The sequence below is a fragment of the Engystomops pustulosus genome, chromosome 11 (genome assembly GCF_040894005.1).
Source record: "Engystomops pustulosus chromosome 11, aEngPut4.maternal, whole genome shotgun sequence".
NCBI lineage: Eukaryota > Metazoa > Chordata > Amphibia > Anura > Leptodactylidae > Engystomops > Engystomops pustulosus.
This window is the reverse complement of record NC_092421.1, coordinates 91399613-91415342: the sequence shown is the minus strand read 5'-3', so window position 1 is coordinate 91415342 and position 15730 is coordinate 91399613. Positions and strand designations below refer to the sequence as shown.

Here is a 15730-nt window from a genome sequence, read left to right as displayed (position 1 = left end):
ATAGCGCCCTCTCCATGTTAGGAGCTGTTAGGGAGACCAATCACCTCGCTATGATATCCTTTGTACCATTGTGAAGCAAGCTGGAAGCTGGTGGGAGGGTGCTGCCACCTGACCAGGGGAGTATAAAAAAAACCCTGGTGGGCTGGAACACAGGGTCAGTCAGTTAGTCAGAGACTCCATCTTGGAGCACATGTTTTTTCCAGTAAGCAGAGGAGAGAAAAGCACATGACTGTGCTGCAGAGGCCAGTGTCTCAATACCAGGAAGCAGAGGCCACTGCCTGACACCCTGGGCAAGTCAGGTGCCTACGCCCCCAAGCAGAGGTCACCCATCAGGACTCGGCTCCATCTTTACCATCCCAGCCTGAAGCTACTACCAGGCTGTGAGCCACCCTTCCTGTGGACCAGCTCTCTCCTACCAGCTTTCCAGCCTGCAGAATCTGCTGCTAATGTTAGGGCCATTGCCTGCCATTGAATAAAGAAATGGGAATTGATTTACACAATGTGCCTCTGTGTGATCCCTGGATTAGGCTGCTTCACCATCACGGGCTCCCCATCCTCCATCACCCAGGGATTCCTATATACACCTCAGGGGTTGCCCCAGGGAAAAACCTCTTTCATCAGCCTCTCCCTCCACTTTTCTTGCACGCACCACCTGGAGACCTGCCAGGCTGTAGGTCCAAATACCAAGCACCGTGACCACAGTGTGCCAAGGCCGCACTAGCCAGCCACTCCGGTGTTCTGGGCCCCAGCTGCCTACAGCCCCCAAAGAAAGGCCAGGCCCTGGTGGGGGATGTTGCAAGGGTGCCAGTACCACTCCATGCTGTAGCTTCACAAACTGTTCACCCTCCCCCTACCACCCTCCCTCTGCTGGCAGTAATCTCACACAGCGGAAGGGGGGAAGTGCTGCGGCACAGTGACGCTGCGGCACAGAGGGGCTCTGGTAATATAAGAAGATTACCAGTGTCTATGTGTCACTGCTTTATCATGAAGGGTTTTGTTTGTAGATTTTCTTTAAAGGAACCTTCTCATATGTTTACAGCTGCGGGTCAGAGTCTGGATAACAATGCAGAACCTTTGCTATTCATGTTAAATATAGGAAGCAGCACTTGAATAGATGTGTATATATTAAATGAATGGTACAACTGGTAGAGGTTGTATAAAGGGGCAGGACATCACAGATACAACAGGTATAACTGGTCGCAATGTTCAGGACCTTTACACGTTTATGAAACTACCCCATCAGAAGAACATATAAAGTCTAGTCCAGGATCTTCAGGTTTGATATCACAATGGAGAAATCACATGAAGGTGTTGATTATTTGGTAGGGTTTGTATATATATATATATATGAGGTTTCTGGGAACCTGTGCAGGTTACAGACGTCATAAAGCAGAGCCCAGATGATAATAAGTCTATAAATAAACTAATAACATGTTCTGTCTTCACTCTGAGCTCAGGACACGGCACCATTAGTGGTTGATTCATCAGTAATAACCTACTGGAAGATGCCGCCTCTCCACAAGTGGGAAGTGTCATCCTACATCCAAGTTGCAGCTCCTACTAGGGTCGTCGCCATTGTTGGGCTTCTGTACTTACCTTACCCCACTGCTTCCATTAAACAGTCCCAGTCTCCGCACTTTCTTATACAGGGAAGATATAATGACCAAAGCTGTGATTGGCTGTAGTGGTCACAGACATCAGCCGCTAATCACCATGACCGCTGCAGGCACAGGTCTCGGAAGTCAACCTGTTGGGATGTAGCCGACCTTGAACCCAATAAATGCACAGGTTGTGGTGACATCCGGGATGTGTAAGCGGCAGTTGTATTGCATAGACTGTACAAACAAGCAGACCCATATGGTTCAAGCACCTGAGGGTAGGGAGGAAATAATTGTAAAAAATACAAGTAAAAAAAAGTTTGATACAATCTGATACAATGAATGCTAATTTTTTATTTTGTGCTACATTTGGAACATTTTTAAGGCTATTGAGATGTAACCAAACTTATCCATTTTATATGTGATCATACTGTGCAAAGATCAAAGAGGATGCATCAATTGGATCACACAGTGAAAAATGGAACCACAAAGCACATAAGTAAACGGCCAACTGTCTTTTATTTGCTCATTTCAACACATTTGGGTTTTTACTCAAACACGCTCAATACAATTGATGGCAAGATTAGTCAAGCTCATCCTTCATAGCATCTGAAAAAGGAGAAAACACAAGAGAAATCACATGGTTGTCTTCCAAAGGCCTCCTTTACACAGAAAAGAGTCCTTGCATCGTAGTGAATTATGATGCAGGGACTGTCTGCCAGCCAAACATCAGCGCTCTGTGTCAGTGCCAATACTGTTGTTCGTCCTGCAGACACAGCGTCCTTGCATAGCAATCCGCTACACTGTGCTTGATCCATGGGATCTGACCAGCACACCACTTTGTTTGGCTAATGGCAATGTGATCCATGAGGTGTCATTGAGTTTCATTATCTAGAACCACATACTATTGATTATGAACAGGAGCCATGTTGTGAGTAGGATGTCAGCAGAACCATGTGGGGTTTAGATGTTGCCGATAATTGAGGTCAGTCTTGTTGTTCTGTTATGAACAGAAGTCATGATACAGAACTGCTTAAATTCAGCAGAACCACTTGGGATCTAGATGTACAACGTCCTACCAGCGGGGTCTGACCTTTCGGTGTGGGGGCAGCTGGATTCAAAAGATGCCTGAGTGGCTTTGGAGTGGCCCAGTGCTCAACTTGTCACGATTGCTTGCTTCAGGTGGAACAGGCCTCATCCAAGTCAAGCAAGGCAAGCAAAGGGATTGCAAGAAGAGGGAGAAGCAGCTGTAAGATGGAAGGTTTCCCTCTGGGGCAGATTTATGTATGTGTGATGTAGGGTAGATGGTAGAGGAAAGGCCAGCGAGGTTAGTGGCAGCCAGGGATCACATGAACATCAAATTTACAGTCTCTGTATTCCAAGATTTCAAAGCAGCATACATAACATGCTGAGGTAGTATGCTATCAGCCGAGGTAGCTCGTTGGATGCAGTCTGGTAGAAGAAGCTCACAGCCCAGATGGAGGAACTTGGGGCTGGAGAAAGTAGAAACTGCTTGGGCAGCAGGGTTAGGCAGGATCTGTAAGCTAGCATTCTGAAGGAGGGAGATTCTCAATGAGGCAGCCGCAGGCTGGTAGTCTGCAGCAGTGTGTCCGCTCTCATGGAGGTCTCAGATCCTTCTCTCCGGAGTCCCCAACTGTTCTCTGGGGCAAAACAGTATTGACACAACCAATTAGAGCCGTTGTCACTTAACAAACAGATCTTCCCATTCCATGCAGATCACGTGTTCAGCTGCAGAACCAGTTATGGTCAGTAGATGGAATAAATATATTAAAGGGAATGAATATATCATTAAAGGCAACTTTGTATAGAACCAATGAAACCATAGGATCTAGTCAGCCATATTTCACCTACATACCTAGGGATCACCTAAAGTCACCTTGATACAATAGCCAGACCATCCAGATTAGGCTGTTTCTTTATTTGTAATCTATGTGCAACATCCCCCACTGGGGCCTAGCCTTTTCTTGGGGCCTAGACGCAGCCCAGAATACTGGAGTGGCTGGCGGTTGTGGTCTAGGGCACACTAGTGTCACGGTGCTTGGTATGGGGACCGGAGGACTGTCCTACAGCCTGGCAGCTCTCCAGCAGGGTGGTGTGTGCAAGAAATGTAGAATTAGAAAGAGAAGAAAGAAATCGATACAAGCGCCACATGTGTAAAAGCAGTTTCTGGTTTAGTAAAGAAATATGATTGGTAATCTGTTCACCTTTTCTGGCTGTACAAGCGGAACAACTCGTAAAGTAGCTTAGGTATTGTAGTGGCCTCGGCAGCTGTCCTGGGATGCTGTATATCACTGAGGAAGAGCCCTGTCTGGGCTCGAAACGTGTATTAGTCAGCCTATGAATAAAGATATTTGTTTAGAAAAAGGGAGAGGCTGATGTACTGAATCTATCTGGGGCAACCCCTTTAATGTCTGTAGTATGAGTCCCTGGGTAATTGATGAGGAGCCCGTGGTGGAGTTACAGCCGTATCCAGGGAACAGACGGAGGCAACGTTGTGCAAAATAACTCACGGTTCTTTATTCGAACAACTGCAGGCTACGGGCCGAACGATTCTGTACAGATGCCGGATTGTTGGAGATTCTGGATTACTGGAGTGGTCATGGAGAGTGTTCCTCAGGAGTAGATTCACCAGCCTGGTTGCAGATGTAGCTTTGTTCAGATATGGAAGCTGCAGCTTTGTCCTGGGTGTTCTGTGTGCAAGGTGTGCTCTCTAGGAGAGCTGGTGGTAAAGAGGTGCTCCAGTATCAGGAGCTAGGTTCCAAGAGCTTGACCTCTCTGGTGAGAGGTGGCTGGAAAAAGCTTGTGCTCTAAGAGGTTTCTGGAACTCAAGAGGCCTTGCCGATTCCTGTCCAGGGGTTTTGTCATTCCCTGGTCAGGTGGTGGCTCACTCTCCAATCACACTCCAGTTCACATAAAGGAATACAATTGGATGATAACTTTAGCATAGTTAACCCTTGCCTGCTCAAGCAGGATCTATCGCTGTTAACCCCTGATGACCAGGTCTAGCACCTTCCTGGAGGGTTCGCGACTCCCTCTGTCAGCTCCTAACCTGTAGAGGGCACATGTATTGGCAGGGGTGTTGTATAATTATACAAGAAAACCATGGGAGATGCCTCAACTCCGCTCCCAGACGAGAAAGTCCTCAGACTCTTTTCATCTTCACCCTGTCCTCAGGATCTGGCAGTGTGGTTTTTAGTACACCGTGCACCGTGTGGGAGGAGTATGTGAAGTTAAAGCTGCTGCAGACCACTGGTAGTCAGGAGGGTACCTGATGAAGTAGACAATAATCGGGTGGGGATACCAGTATGTTTTAGTCGCGCTGCAATTTCATATAGTGTGTCGTAGTAGGAGTATGGGTACAGAAATTCATAAGTGGCTAGAAGATATTATACAAACAACAGTTTATTTCACAGTATTCTAGCTCAGAGATTCTCAGTACAACAGGTTAGTTATAGGTGGACGACGCGTTTCGGGGAGGATTATGCCTTCTTCAGGTGCAGATACTGTAATTTATAGGAATCGAAGTTACACTCTTTTCATGAACTTCATCAATAAAATCTGACATTGTCAACTAGCAAAACTACATTATGCCAATATACTCTTAAAATCCAATATAAAATATACATAAATAAATAGGTAAATATAAGTATACGTCAATGAATGACTGGACATATATTTTTTAAAAAAGACATTCCATCAAAATCTTTGAATAGTCTATACAGAAAATACAGTCTTATCAGTGTGTAAATGTATTTGCGTATTGGAATAATGGGGGGGAGCTCACCTGTCTGAGCTAGCGGTTTCGTGTTGCGTATAGGCTCAGAGGTCAGGGAGTTGCAGATCACTGTGCCTAAAGCAACATTAGAATATTAAATTTCTGATGTGTCAAAATTGGGTAGGAATGTAAGCTTAATAGTAGGAGCTAACCTTGTTTTTTATAAGTCCTTGAGTTCTATGGGTTGATATAACTGCAGTCTGGGTGAACTGGTATGCAGTTCTAGGAGATGCTAAAGGTAAGATAGGATGCATGGTTAAAATGAAAAGTAGTCGATATGGGCAATGGGGAAGTAGGCTTACTTACTGTGATGATTGGTACTCAGAGCCTGTAGCAGCGCGATTGACGGCTGTATCAGCTATGTGTCGGGTTGAAATGGCCCGGGTAACTCTTGTGCGTGCGCCTTGAGTGAGGCGCGCATGCGCCCAGGAAGAGGCGCGCATGCGCCTTAAATAAGGCGCTCGTGCACCTTGAGAGTGGCGCGTGTGCGCCTTGAGAGGGGCGCATGCGCAGAAGGAGATGGGGTCATGGAGATTGGTCCGTGATGGATTTGGTGTAGCGCTGGACCAGTTCTAGGAGATGCTAAAGGAAAGATAGGATGCATGGATCACAACATCTTTACATTTGAATCAACTATATACACCCAGACAAGAGGTACGGCCATGGGCACAAGGTTCGCCCCAAGTTATGCCAACCTCTTCATGGGGGAATTTGAGGAAAACTTCATCAGGAACAACTCCCAATACAGTAACAAGATCATCATGTTTAAGCGATACATAGATGACCTTTTCATCATCTGGGACGGCACGGAAACGGATGCAGAGAGCTTTGTGAACTCCATCAACAATAACAACTGGGGTATCACCCTCACTTTAAACACCTCCCCACAGAAAATAGAGTTCCTCGACCTTCTGATAATGGTGGACCCCACAGGAAAAGGACTCCTCACAGAAACCTACTTCAAAACAGTAGACGTAAACAGCTTCCTGGAATTTTCCAGTTCCCATCACAAGAATTGGCTGAAGAATATCCCTTACAGCCAATATAAGAGGATCCGAAAAAACTGCACTCACACCACAACCTACAGAACCCAGTCAACAATCCTGAAAAAGAGGTTCCTGCAAAAAGGATACCCAAGGCAGGTAATAGAGGATGCATACCATAGGACCAATCTCCTTACCCAAGATGATTGCCTTAAACCAGCAAGCAAGCCGCCCACACAAGATCAGGACAGGAATCTTTCATTTATCACCACCTATTCCTCGGACCATGCAAAAATCAAGAAAGCTCTAAATAAACACTGGCCCATACTTCAAGAAGACCCCTATCTTAGAAAAATCCTTTCTAAGAACCCTACATTGACGTACAGGAGAGCCCCAACGCTCAAAACATTCCTGGCCCCAACCAAGATGCGCCACCAGGACACCAGGTCTCAACCAACTCATCACCAACCAAGTATGTTCCCCGTCTTGAAAGGGACATATAGGTGCAACAGCCCGAGATGCCTTACTTGTGAAGTCATACAGCACAGAAAAACAACCTTTGAATCATATACCACCTCAGAATCTTTCCCTATTCCATCATTCATGAACTGCGCCTCTGATTATGTAATATATCTCCTTGAAGGTCCCTGCCTACAACAATATGTAGGAAGGACCACACAAACATTTAGGGAAATGGTGAACACCCATCGGAGTAAAGTAAAAACGTCTCAAGACATTTTAAAAAGCACCATGAGTGCAACTTCAAACTGGCCAAGATCTGTCTTATTGAACAGATCCCAAAAGGCCATTATGACCGAATAAATCAACTAACCAGAAGAGAAAACTACTGGATATATAAATTGAACACCATGTGCCCATATTGGCTCAATGAGACTCTGGAGAAGATATGAAGCAATTCCTCCACTGGCCTTAATTCCACCCTTTACCCGATTCCCCCTGTTTTCTCTCCCTAAAAGGTCCCCACTGTTCAAATTCCCCATTATCCATCATACCACTATGACATAAAATGCCCTTTACGACATAAAATGCCTGTTAACCCTGGCCCACCAGATCCATACAGTTACACTTACCCTGCATTCTGCATAACAAGTAGGCAGTTTCTGTACTAATTAAAACCAATTATCATCCTTAGGATTTCGATACTCAGCTCAATCCACTGGTCCAGCGCTACACCAAATCCATCACGGACCAGTCTCCTTCTGCGCATGCGCCCCTCTCAAGGCGCACGCACGCCCCTCTCAAGGCGCACGCGCAAGAGTTACCCGGGCCATTTCAACCCGACACATAGCTGATACAGCCGTCAATCGCGCTGCTACAGGCTCTATTATTCCAATTACGCAAATACATTTACACACTGATAAGACTGTATTTTCTGTATAGACTATTCAAAGATTTTGATGTAATGTCTTTTTTAAAAAATATATGTCCAGTCATTCATTGACGTATACTTATATTTACCTATTTATTTATGTATATTTTATATTGGATTTTAAGAGTATATTGGCATAATGTAGTTTTGCTAGTTGACAATGTCAGATTTTATTGATGAAGCTCATGAAAAGAGTGTAACTTCGATTCCTATAAATTACAGTATCTGCACCTGAAGAAGGGGTAATCCTCCCCGAAACGCGTCGTCCACCTATAACTAACCTGTTGTACTGAGAATCTCTGAGCTAGAATACTGTGAAATAAACTGTTGTTTGTACAATGTCTTCTAGCCACTTATGAATTTCTGTACCCATACTCCTACTACGACACACTATATGAAATTGCAGCCCGACTAAAACATACTGGTATCCCCACCCGATTATTGTCTCAGGATCTGGCCGCAGCCTCAGGCCCCAGCTGATTCCATGACACAAGATTCTGGTACAAATCATATGTACATAACATTTCAAGAGTCCAAAGGGATCACATAAAATTAAACAACAGGCCCCATCACAGTTTGTTATGTCCCTGACCAGCGGGCCAATCCACATGTTGCAGTTCATTTAGCTGAACTCTACGATGACCCCATTTATGGTCTATTATGAATGTTACAGAACTTGGAGTCTTGATGTTGCTCGTGTAGGTTGTCGTGTAGGTTGTCTGAGCAGATATGTACACATTGTGGAGGTGTTTTGTATTTCTTATTTTACTTTTCTAAATTTTCTGTTTATGTTTTTTCCAGGATGTCTTCAGAGGAGAAAACAAGCAAGGAAGGGCTCATCGAGTTTTATTCCTCCTACCGAGAACTCTTTGAGTTCTTCTGTAACAATACAACCATTCATGGTGCCATACGACTGGTATGTTCCCGTAACAACCGCATGAAGACTGCCTTTTGGTTGGTCTTGTTCTTGGTCACCTTTGGACTAATGTACTGGCAGTTTGGACTTCTCTTCGGACAATATTTCAGCTATCCCGTGAGCATCAGTGTAAATGTCAATTCAGACAAATTATTTTTCCCGGCTGTGACTGTTTGCACCCTGAACCCCTACAGGTAAGGAAGAAGAAAGGACCTTGATGACCATTTTGTATGTGGAAGTGATATCATCAACACACACAACTACATAAGTCATAAGAGTAGCACCCACATGTACCCTTGCTCCATGGGCATCACCTTCACCTTACATGCTCCTCTTATGCTCGCAGCCCCTATGGATTCTCCGGGGTCCTCCTAGTCATAGTGCGTGTACACAAGCCTGTCCTGCAAATGTTAGAGCAACCTTATCCCAAAGAAAAGGAACTACGGTCCTCAACTTGTTTCTGATTACCCGATACTTTCCATTGACATTCTCAACCACCTATAGTGTAGAAGGTAGTGACCTGGTCATCCTGTCAGAGGAAAGTCTGGATCCCTATAAAGGACTTTCTGTATAATCAACATTTATTGAGCAATAAAAACAAGAACAGGGACAATCACCCAACATTTTGGTCATGCAGGACCAGATGAAAAGAGCAGCACACAGTTCATGATATGGTAATATGTGGCAGACCCGCCAGGTATAAGTGACAAGGTGGTAAAGCTAATCCTGCAGTGTGGCCTCCCCAAACAAACTTTCTACCGGCTGATCAGAAGGAGCGCGGGGGACGGATTGGTAAGGTCTGGTACACATAGGGTAGTCGGGGCATCACATCTATTTGTAACACATTAATGCACCCAAAACCATGACAGATGACATGACTTTGTCCCTTTTGTACAGCCTAAACTACAGATTGGCTGGGATGTTAATTCCCAGGTATTTAAAGTGTGTTTGGTGCCACTTAAAAGGGAACTGAGAAGCCAAATGTGCAACCTCTGGGGCTGCAAAAGTGACATTCAGGGTTACACTGGGAGGATGTTATATCACTAGAGCCTCCATAGAGTTACACTGTGACACAGGCTCCATGCACTGGTATATAGAGATACAGCGCCACCATCCACTAGACTATGGTATTACTGGTTACACTGGGGGGATGTTATATCACTAGAGCCTCCATAGAGTTACACTGTGACACCTGCTCCATGCACTGGTATATAGGGATACAGCGCCCCCATCCACTAGACTATGGTATTACTGGTTACACTGGGGGATGTTATATCACTAGAGCCTCCATAGAGTTACACTGTGACACCAGCTCCATGCACTGGTATATAGAGATACAGCGCCCCTATCCACTAGACTATGGTATTACTGGATACACTGGGAGGATGTTATATCACTAGAGCATCCATAGAGTTACACTGTGACACAGGCTCCATGCACTGGTATATAGAGATACAGCGCCCCCATCCACTAGACTATGGTATTACTGGTTACACTGGGGGATGTTATATCACTAGAGCCCCCATAGAGTTACACTGTGACACCTGCTCCATGCACTGGTGTATAGAGATACAGCGCCCCCATCCACTAGACTATGGTATTACTGGTTACACTGGGGGGTGTTATATCACTAGAGCCTCCATAGAGTTACACTGTGACACACGCTCCATGCACTGGTATATAGAGGTACAGCACCCCCATCCACTAGACTATGGTATTACTGGTTATACTGGGGGGTGTTATATCACTAGAGCCTCCATAGAGTTACACTGTGACACCAGCTCCATGCACTGGTATATAGAGATACAGCGCCCCCATCCACTAGACTATGGTATTACTGGTTACACTGGGGGATGTTATATCACTAGAGCCTCCATAGAGTTACACTGTGACACAGGCTCCATGCACTGGTATATAGAGATACAGCGCCCCCATCCACTAGACTATGGTATTACTGGTTACACTGGGGGATGTTATATCACTAGAGCCTCCATAGAGTTACACTGTGACACAGGCTCCATGCACTGGTATATAGAGATACAGCGCCCCCATCCACTAGACTATGGTATTACTGGTTACACTGGGGGGATGTTATATCACTAGAGCCTCCATAGAGTTACACTGTGACACCTGCTCCATGCACTGGTATATAGAGATACAGCGCCCCCATCCACTAGACTATGGTATTACTGGTTACACTGGGGGGTGTTATATCACTAGAGCCTCCATAGAGTTACACTGTGACACAGGCTCCATGCACTGGTATATAGAGGTACAGCGCCCTCATCCACTAGACTATGGTATTACTGGTTACACTGGGGGGATGTTATATCACTAGAGCCTCCATAGAGTTACACTGTGACACCTGCTCCATGCACTGGTATATAGAGATACAGCGCCCCCATCCACTAGACTATGGTATTACTGGTTACACTGGGGGATGTTATATCACTAGAGCCTCCATAGAGTTACACTGTGACACAGGCTCCATGCACTGGTATATAGAGATACAGCGCCCCCATCCACTAGACTATGGTATTACTGGTTACACTGGGGGGATGTTATATCACTAGAGCCTCCATAGAGTTACACTGTGACACCTGCTCCATGCACTGGTATATAGAGATACAGCGCCCCCATCCACTAGACTATGGTATTACTGGTTACACTGGGGGGTGTTATATCACTAGAGCCTCCATAGAGTTACACTGTGACACAGGCTCCATGCACTGGTATATAGAGGTACAGCGCCCTCATCCACTAGACTATGGTATTACTGGTTACACTGGGGGGATGTTATATCACTAGAGCCTCCATAGAGTTACACTGTGACACCTGCTCCATGCACTGGTATATAGAGATACAGCGCCCCCATCCACTAGACTATGGTATTACTGGTTACACTGGGGGGTGTTATATCACTAGAGCCTCCATAGAGTTACACTGTGACACACGCTCCATGCACTGGTATATAGAGGTACAGCGCCCCCATCCACTAGACCAGTGATGGCGAACCTTTTGGAGACCGAGTGCCCAAACTACAACCAAAATCCACTTATTTACCATGAAGTGCCAACATGACAATTTAAGCAGTAACTTATTGCTACCTGTCCTTCCACATCTTTCAATCGAATCAGCCGCCTGAGGCCACCAACACTGTTGAAAGAAGGAGGGCAAATCAGACTCTCGTTGTAGCTTCTCTCCAGGATCTCTCTGTAAAGAAAGAAAGGAGAGTCCGCCTTGGGACTGCAGGCAGAATTGGTCCTGTTTGGTGAACTCTGTCCTGTGGCGATGGTCTGAGTGCCCACAGAAATGGCTCCGAGTGCCACCTCTGGCACCTGTGCCATAGGTTCGCCACCACTGCACTAGACTATGGTATTACTGGTTACACTGGGGGGATGTTATATCACTAGAGCCTCCATAGAGTTACACTGTGACACAGGCTCCATGCACTGGTATATAGAGATACAGCGCCCCCATCCACTAGACTATGGTATTACTGGTTACACTGGGAGATGTTATCACTAGAGCCTCCATAGAGTTACACTGTGACACCTTCTCCATGCACTGGTATATAGAGATACAGCGCCCCCATCCTCTAGACTATGGTATTACTGGTTACACTGTGGGATGTTATATCACTAGAGCCTCCATAGAGTTACACTGTGACACAGGCTCCATGCACTGGTAAATAGAGATACAGCGCCCCCATCCACTAGACTATGGTATTACTGGTTACACTGGGGGATGTTATATCACTAGAGCCTCCATAGAGTTACACTGTGACACCAGCTCCATGCACTGGTATATAGGGATACAGTGTCCCCATCCACTAGACTATGGTATTACTGGTTACACTGGGGGGATGTTATATCACTAGAGCCTCCATAGAGTTACACTGTGACACAGGCTCCATGCACTGGTATATAGAGGTACAGCGCCCCCATCCACTAGACTATGGTATTACTGGTTACACTGGGGGATGTTATATCACTAGAGCCTCCATAGAGTTACACTGTGACACCTGCTCCATGCACTGGTATATAGAGATACAGCGCCCCCATCCACTAGACTATGGTATTACTGGTTACACTGGGGGATGTGATATCACTAGAGCCTCCATAGAGTTACACTGTGACACCTGCTCCATGCACTGGTATATAGAGATACAGCGCCCCCATCCCCTAGACTATGGTATTACTGGTTACACTGGGGGGTGTTATATCACTAGAGCCTCCATAGAGTTACACTGTGACACAGGCTCCATGCACTGGTATATAGAGATACAGCGCCCCCATCCACTAGACTATGGTATTACTGGTTACACTGGGGGATGTTATATCACTAGAGCCTCCATAGAGTTACACTGTGACACCTGCTCCATGCACTGGTATATAGAGATACAGCGCCCCCATCCACTAGACTATGGTATTACTGGTTACACTGGGGGGATGTTATATCACATGAGCCTCCATAGAGTTACACTGTGACACCTGCTCCATGCACTGGTATATAGAGATACAGCGCCCCCATCCACTAGACTATGGTATTACTGGTTACACTGGGGGATGTTATATCACTAGAGCCTCCATAGAGTTACACTGTGACACAGGCTCCATGCACTGGTATATAGAGATACAGTGCCCCCATCCTCTAGACTATGGTATTACTGGTTACACTGGGAGATGTTATATCACTAGAGCCTCCATAGAGTTACACTGTGACACCTGCTCCATGCACTGGTATATATAGATACAGCGCCCCCATCCTCTAGACTATGGTATTACTGGTTATACTGGGGGGTGTTATATCACTAGAGCCTCCATAGAGTTACACTGTGACACCTGCTCCATGCACTGGTATATAGAGATACAGCGCCCCCATCCACTAGACTATGGTATTACTGGTTACACTAGGAGATGTTATATCACTAGAGCCTCCATAGAGTTACACTGTGACACCTGCTCCATGCACTGGTATATAGAGATACAGCGCCCCTATCCACTAGACTATGGTATTACTGGTTACACTGGGGGATGTTATATCACTAGAGCCTCCATAGAGTTACACTGTGACACAGGCTCCATGCACTGGTATTTAGAGATACAGCGCCCCCATCCACTAGACCATGGTATTACTGGTTACACTAGGAGATGTTATATCACTAGAGCCTCCATAGAGTTACACTGTGACACCTGCTCCATGCACTGGTATATAGAGATACAGCGCCCCCATCCTCTAGACTATGGTATTACTGGTTACACTGGGGGATGTTATATCACTAGAGCCTCCATAGAGTTACACTGTGACACCTGCTCCATGCACTGGTATATAGAGATACAGCGCCCCCATCCTCTAGACTATGGTATTACTGGTTACACTGGGGGGTGTTATATCACTAGAGCCTCCATAGAGTTACACTGTGACACACGCTCCATGCACTGGTATATAGAGGTACAGCACCCCCATCCACTAGACTATGGTATTACTGGTTACACTGGGGGGTGTTATATCACTAGAGCCTCCATAGAGTTACACTGTGACACCAGCTCCATGCACTGGTATATAGAGATACAGCGCCCCCATCCACTAGACTATGGTATTACTGGTTACACTGGGGGATGTTATATCACTAGAGCCTCCATAGAGTTACACTGTGACACAGGCTCCATGCACTGGTATATAGAGATACAGCGCCCCCATCCACTAGACTATGGTATTACTGGTTACACTGGGGGGATGTTATATCACTAGAGCCTCCATAGAGTTACACTGTGACACCTGCTCCATGCACTGGTATATAGAGATACAGCGCCCCCATCCACTAGACTATGGTATTACTGGTTACACTGGGGGGTGTTATATCACTAGAGCCTCCATAGAGTTACACTGTGACACAGGCTCCATGCACTGGTATATAGAGGTACAGCGCCCTCATCCACTAGACTATGGTATTACTGGTTACACTGGGGGGATGTTATATCACTAGAGCCTCCATAGAGTTACACTGTGACACCTGCTCCATGCACTGGTATATAGAGATACAGCGCCCCCATCCACTAGACTATGGTATTACTGGTTACACTGGGGGATGTTATATCACTAGAGCCTCCATAGAGTTACACTGTGACACAGGCTCCATGCACTGGTATATAGAGATACAGCGCCCCCATCCACTAGACTATGGTATTACTGGTTACACTGGGGGGATGTTATATCACTAGAGCCTCCATAGAGTTACACTGTGACACCTGCTCCATGCACTGGTATATAGAGATACAGCGCCCCCATCCACTAGACTATGGTATTACTGGTTACACTGGGGGGTGTTATATCACTAGAGCCTCCATAGAGTTACACTGTGACACAGGCTCCATGCACTGGTATATAGAGGTACAGCGCCCTCATCCACTAGACTATGGTATTACTGGTTACACTGGGGGGATGTTATATCACTAGAGCCTCCATAGAGTTACACTGTGACACCTGCTCCATGCACTGGTATATAGAGATACAGCGCCCCCATCCACTAGACTATGGTATTACTGGTTACACTGGGGGGTGTTATATCACTAGAGCCTCCATAGAGTTACACTGTGACACACGCTCCATGCACTGGTATATAGAGATACAGCGCCCCCATCCACTAGACTATGGTATTACTGGTTACACTGGGGGGATGTTATATCACTAGAGCCTCCATAGAGTTACACTGTGACACAGGCTCCATGCACTGGTATATAGAGATACAGCGCCCCCATCCACTAGACTATGGTATTACTGGTTACACTGGGAGATGTTATCACTAGAGCCTCCATAGAGTTACACTGTGACACCTTCTCCATGCACTGGTATATAGAGATACAGCGCCTACATCCTCTAGACTATGGTATTACTGGTTACACTGGGGGATGTTATATCACTAGAGCCTCCATAGAGTTACACTGTGACACAGGCTCCATGCACTGGTAAATAGAGATACAGCGCCCCCATCCACTAGACTATGGTATTACTGGTTACACTGGGGGATGTTATATCACTAGAGCC

General features: G+C 45.9%; 1 protein-coding gene across 1 annotated transcript in view; it reads left to right on the top strand.

The window, feature by feature from the left end:
* Nucleotides 1-15730, top strand: part of SCNN1A (sodium channel epithelial 1 subunit alpha) — a 191677-nt gene that overhangs the window by 38363 nt on the left and 137584 nt on the right. The window contains exon 2 of the mRNA XM_072129606.1: nucleotides 8569-8877. Within this exon, the coding sequence (XP_071985707.1) occupies nucleotides 8570-8877 (308 nt within the window). The 5' untranslated portion in view covers nucleotide 8569. The remainder of the gene's footprint in view (nucleotides 1-8568; nucleotides 8878-15730) is intronic.